Below are 5,000 nucleotides of genomic sequence, written 5' to 3' on the forward strand. Positions count from 1 at the left end.
CATTGCCAAAAGTCATACGTACATGTACACAAAACACAAAGGTATTGCATGAAAAAATAATTTTCTTTCTGGTGTCCTAAACTTTTGGCTAGATGCCTGATACATGTAGTTTATTACCAAAACTTGGCTACTGTTTGAAAAAAGTCACTGACAACAATAATTATCCCGCATATATTCATTAAAATCATAAATGGTTTGAATCCAGGAGTCATATCATAGTTAAGGACGGTGCCCAGTATTGTTATTGCGCATCTCGAGATACTCGGATTTCCTATCGGAGCAGAATCTCAGGCCTAAAAAGTGCACCTGGCCTGATCAATTACTTCCCTTGAGAGAGTGAGTAACAACTCTACAGTACTAATTCCTAAAGGTCCCAAGGGAGTCACCTCTCGGGACAAAACGTTTCTTAGAAGTCTCGTCATTCCCAACAGAGCAGTTTTATGAATCTCTTCAAGTCTGATGGTAGTGCCAAACTAAAGTTCCATGTGTTTGTCAAATATATCAGATATTACCGGTATTATAACAAAAGGAAGGTGAAAAGATTGATCAAGAAATGTCACAGGATCTAAGAGAGAAATTTGAAAACTATGGGCGATCAGACATCTAACGACAATAGTTGCCTTGTTGTTATTGTTCTTCTTCTTATTATTATTATTATTATTATTTTATTATTATTATTATTATTATTATTGTTATTATGATGATGATGATGATGTAAACATAACACTTACACCAAAGGAGTCAGGAGGTCCTTTGGGTCATTCCTTTTCCTTCTTTCCAACAACTTTCCTTAGAATCTTTGCTTTTCCTAACAACGCGGTTTTTGGGAACAATCCCATCCTGATTGTAAACCTTACATGTAGCTTATCAATCCATATATCCAACCTTTTCCTGAATACTTCGAGTGCTCCAACAATTACTGGTACCACTTTGAGATGTCTGATCCCCCATAGTTTTCAAATTTCTCTCTTCAGACCCTGTGACATTTCTGGATCATTCTTTTCTCCTTCCTTTTGATATACTCTGTGATCCCATGGTAAGGCAATATCCACAATAGTTGCCTTGTTACTCTCCTTCTCAACAACAACAACAATTCCAGGCTTTCTGGCCTCAATAACATGGTCAAATGTGATGGTCATATATCCCTGGCCACAAAATTATAATATTATAGCTGCATCAAAATCTAATGTTGGCAACAGATCTATTTTATATTATTTTTTGCCAACTGTCCAAATTTAAAATAAATTTGATAGTTTTTGCTGGAACATTTACCTCAGCTGTGAACAAACCATTCAATTTGAGAAAAAATTGGATACTTTCCATCAACCAATCAAATGTCCAGATAAATAAAGTAACAAAGTATTGGCCAATCAGGTTGCAGCTATGATCACTGCTATCAACCTGCTGTTTTTCTCCAATGCACAAATGATGCTGCATGTATATGATTGATTTGAGTGTCAAATATTTGCCATTTTCATCTGTTTTTGGATGCTATTTAATTGATAGCTAACAGGACTACATGCTTGTCCAATTTGGAAATAATTAGATTGAAAAAATTACTTGGACTGCCAGATTGGACGAGGAAGTGCAGCCTCGCCCAATTGTACATAATTATACCAATTGTCTTGTTTTACTAACTTTGAATTATTTAGTTTGGGTCAAAAGAAGGATACCTAACAAAACTTGGAGGTAAAGTGAAGGTAAGGACACAAACTATGTCCTCTTTAATCACTCACTGAAATACGAACCCTTTGAAGCCTGAACTGGCAAAAACCGGCCAGACTTGGTATTTCACTCTGTCTAATGCCAGACATTTTTACTCGTTAATGTGAAACCCCCAGGAGTCAGTGGGTTAACCCTTTCAATCTTGAGAGCGAGACTTTTATGTGGATTTACTCTCTCTATAAAACAACAGATGATTTCATTTTCACTGGGGCTGCTGCAGGGACAAATGGGTTAAGGGGGCTGTGTCACGCAAAATGATGTAACTTCACGGCACCCAAAATGCCCAAAAAGTAGAATGGAACATTGCAGTAACCACTTAAAACTGTTGAACAGTATAAAAGAAATACAACAAAAGGAAAGAGAAGCATGAATGGACACAAGTGGACAAGATTGAAACAGATTGTATTTGGGTAATCTTGAAAAATAGTCGGCTCGACGTTTTTAAAGTTTATGGCAAATCTCCTAGATAAAAATTGTTTTTGCTCAGAATAATCTTGTTTGTGATGTAAGTTCAATAATTTTATCAGTAAAGGAATTCCACATTACCATTTACAAATTTTAAACTCGTGATTAACTAAAGATTTCCCGAAAGCACCCTAAAATAACGTGACATAGCCCCTATAAGAGTTACGTGCAGATCGGGAAGCTAATGTCATACAGGTTTTCCTTTTTAGCTGTGTTTTTTTTTTAAATCAAGTCTTAAAACTTGGGTCACTTAGTGTTTAGTTAACATAGTTTTGAAATCCAAAGAAAAAGAATTGGTTGTTTTGGTCATAGTAGCTCTTTAATTTAATAAGGTGTTTATGAAGGTTTTGCTGGTCAGAGTAGATAAGATGAAAGAAACAAGCACAGGCATATGTGCCCAAATATTTTCCTGATAACTCGTCCTTAAATTAACTGCTGCAAATGTTATGCATCTCTCTATTTTTGTCAGCATTGAGCAACAATATTCTAGACTTGGTACGAAAATTGAAGGTAAGCTTTTTCTGTGTAATTTTGATTTGTACTCTCTCTCTCTCCAGCAGAACTGGAAGACAAGATGGTTTGTTTTGTTGAAGAATGAGTTAAAGTACTTCAAGGCAAAGGGGGTGAGTGTACTGTACAACAGAACTAAAGAAAAATTTTTTTTGGCTTCAATTTTAACATTTTTATGATATAATTGGCAGTATATGTAGCCTTTGATTTTTGACAGTAATAAGGGCAATAGTAGTTGTGATATTGTCACCCTCCTTACCATATATAACTCCATTTGGTTTTGTAAGGCAAAAGAAAGAGGGCTCTGACTTGAGGTGGTCTAAGAGCTTGTGGTCTTGCTATTTTGCAATTTAAGAGATACACGTAGTAGGTGCGTTAGGTTTTAGTAATGCTTTGTTGCAAAATGTTTAGGAAACCAGTGCATTCCTAGGATTTGCTAGGTTTGGGTAGTTTCAAGTTTTAGGAGGAATTGAAGCTGACTTAAAAGTCGTTGAGTGATTTGTCTTTCCTGTAGGCAACAATAGGAGCATTAGGAAAGACGTGTGCAAGTTTTGGTACATTAGATATTAAAAACCAGTTTTTCATAAGGATCTCTTTTAGTTTACAGTAGGTACCTGTTTCATTTGCTACTTACATGTACAGTACATATATACGGTACATGTATAAAACATTGTAAGTTGCCATTTATGTTGCAGTAGTGGTGTGTTTAACTGATTAGAGTTTGACTGATATGTGTAGTTGCTCGTTTTCAATTGATTCATGTCTGCTCATTGTTTTTGTTTTGGTTGGTTATTACAATATTCTAGGTTGTGACTAGTATTCTTTGTGTACAAATTTCTTTAATCCAGGACAGAGAGCCAATTAAGAGCATTAATCTTGAAGACTGCCAAGAAGTAGCAAGAGATGAATCTCTAGGAAAAGGAAACTGTTTCAGGTAAACATACATGTAAAGTACACTCTCCTTATTACGATGACAATAATTCAAGCCCTTGATTAGGTTTTGTGAATTGTATGGCACGTTAAAAAATCTCTATTTTATGGTACCAACATCTTAAGTACACGTACAACTTTTAAGACTGGTGTGGAGAGAAAGGCTCTTAGGCAATAAACTTTATAATCTAGTGTTTCAACTTTTGTTTGTAGGATTGTAATGCCGTACCGGACATTTTTCTGTTATGCTAATTCAACACAAGAAGCTGAAGAGTGGATTAAAATTCTACAGTGGAAGCTGGTGGGTGGAAAAGCGATGTTATACAATTATTTGTCGCATCTCGGTTTTTATTCACAGGTATTCACCTTGCCTGAGGTGAATAATAAATTGTTTTAGTATAATTACAAAGGTGATTATCAATTGGAAAAGTGTGCATTTTCTTCAAAACAATAATTAAATTCATCGTTAATTTCGTTAGATGTTAGTCACCTCAACTAAATGGCTTGCAGCTATTTTGAAAAAAACGTTTATTTGAGCTAGTACTGGTATACTGTTTTGTTCTTCTTGTTTCCTTTTTCTCTTCTTTTGTTTCTGCTCTTCTGTCATAGGTTGTTGAGGCATCTTGCAACCAGAACCTTACCAGATTTAAAATTTTAGATCTTCTAAAGACATGCCAAAATTACTTTGCAGTGCAAAAAGCAGCTCTAAACAAATTAAAAATAAACACTCAGCCTTAAGTTTATCGCCCTCCGATGCTTGACTTGAATAACTGCGTAGCCGCCAGTGTGGTCCTGACCAAAGCTACATGCATATCCATGTATGTCAAACCTGGATTCAAACCAGCGAAAAATGCAGGAAAAAACATTTTCCAAACCGTTTTCCTTTAAAAAACTGTAATAAAACATATCTCAACATTCTTAAAAACCAACAAACACTGGGTTGCTTTTACACTTTCACAGTCATACTGATAAACACTACAAAGTCTCTTTGTTAAAGACAATGTTACATTGTGCCTATGCCCTATCATCTACAACTGTGGCTTTTAATACAGAATGTGACAAATTCTGTTCTGTATTCAGTCGCCTTGACTATTTGATTGGCCTAATTAATGCTCCTATTAATAACTTTATTTTTCATATTGCTTCAAAAATCAGGGCATTAAGTAACACCAATGATAGTGGCACAGTGAGAATTAGTCTTCCATTCAAAGATCAAGTGGCTGCCAATGCAGTCCGGAAACAATAATTATTATGCAATCCTAATCATAAGATTGGTGTTACAGTACAACCAGTTTTCATGAGCAAAAAATTGGGGGAAGTTCTTAAACCCAAAGAAATCAAGCCATCAGTTGTGAATCAGCACTGTGTTG

The 5,000-nt window shown here is 35.4% G+C and overlaps 1 protein-coding gene across 2 annotated transcripts in view; it reads left to right on the forward strand.

Annotated features, from left to right (window-relative positions):
• The window catches only part of LOC138033051 (dual adapter for phosphotyrosine and 3-phosphotyrosine and 3-phosphoinositide-like), a 20,472-nt gene that overhangs the window by 10,434 nt on the left and 5,038 nt on the right, over nt 1–5,000 (forward strand). Inside the window, exons 5-8 of one of the 2 annotated variants that reach the window (XM_068880792.1) lie at nt 1,653–1,700; nt 2,748–2,813; nt 3,549–3,634; nt 3,844–3,931. In XM_068880792.1, coding sequence (XP_068736893.1) covers nt 1,653–1,700; nt 2,748–2,813; nt 3,549–3,634; nt 3,844–3,931 — 288 coding nt within the window. The remainder of the gene's footprint in view (nt 1–1,652; nt 1,701–2,747; nt 2,814–3,548; nt 3,635–3,843; nt 3,932–5,000) is intronic. The other variant, XM_068880793.1, reaches the window with a different exon arrangement.

This window comes from Montipora capricornis, chromosome 14 (genome assembly GCF_036669925.1).
Source record: "Montipora capricornis isolate CH-2021 chromosome 14, ASM3666992v2, whole genome shotgun sequence".
In the NCBI taxonomy this organism is placed as follows: Eukaryota; Metazoa; Cnidaria; class Anthozoa; order Scleractinia; family Acroporidae; genus Montipora; species Montipora capricornis.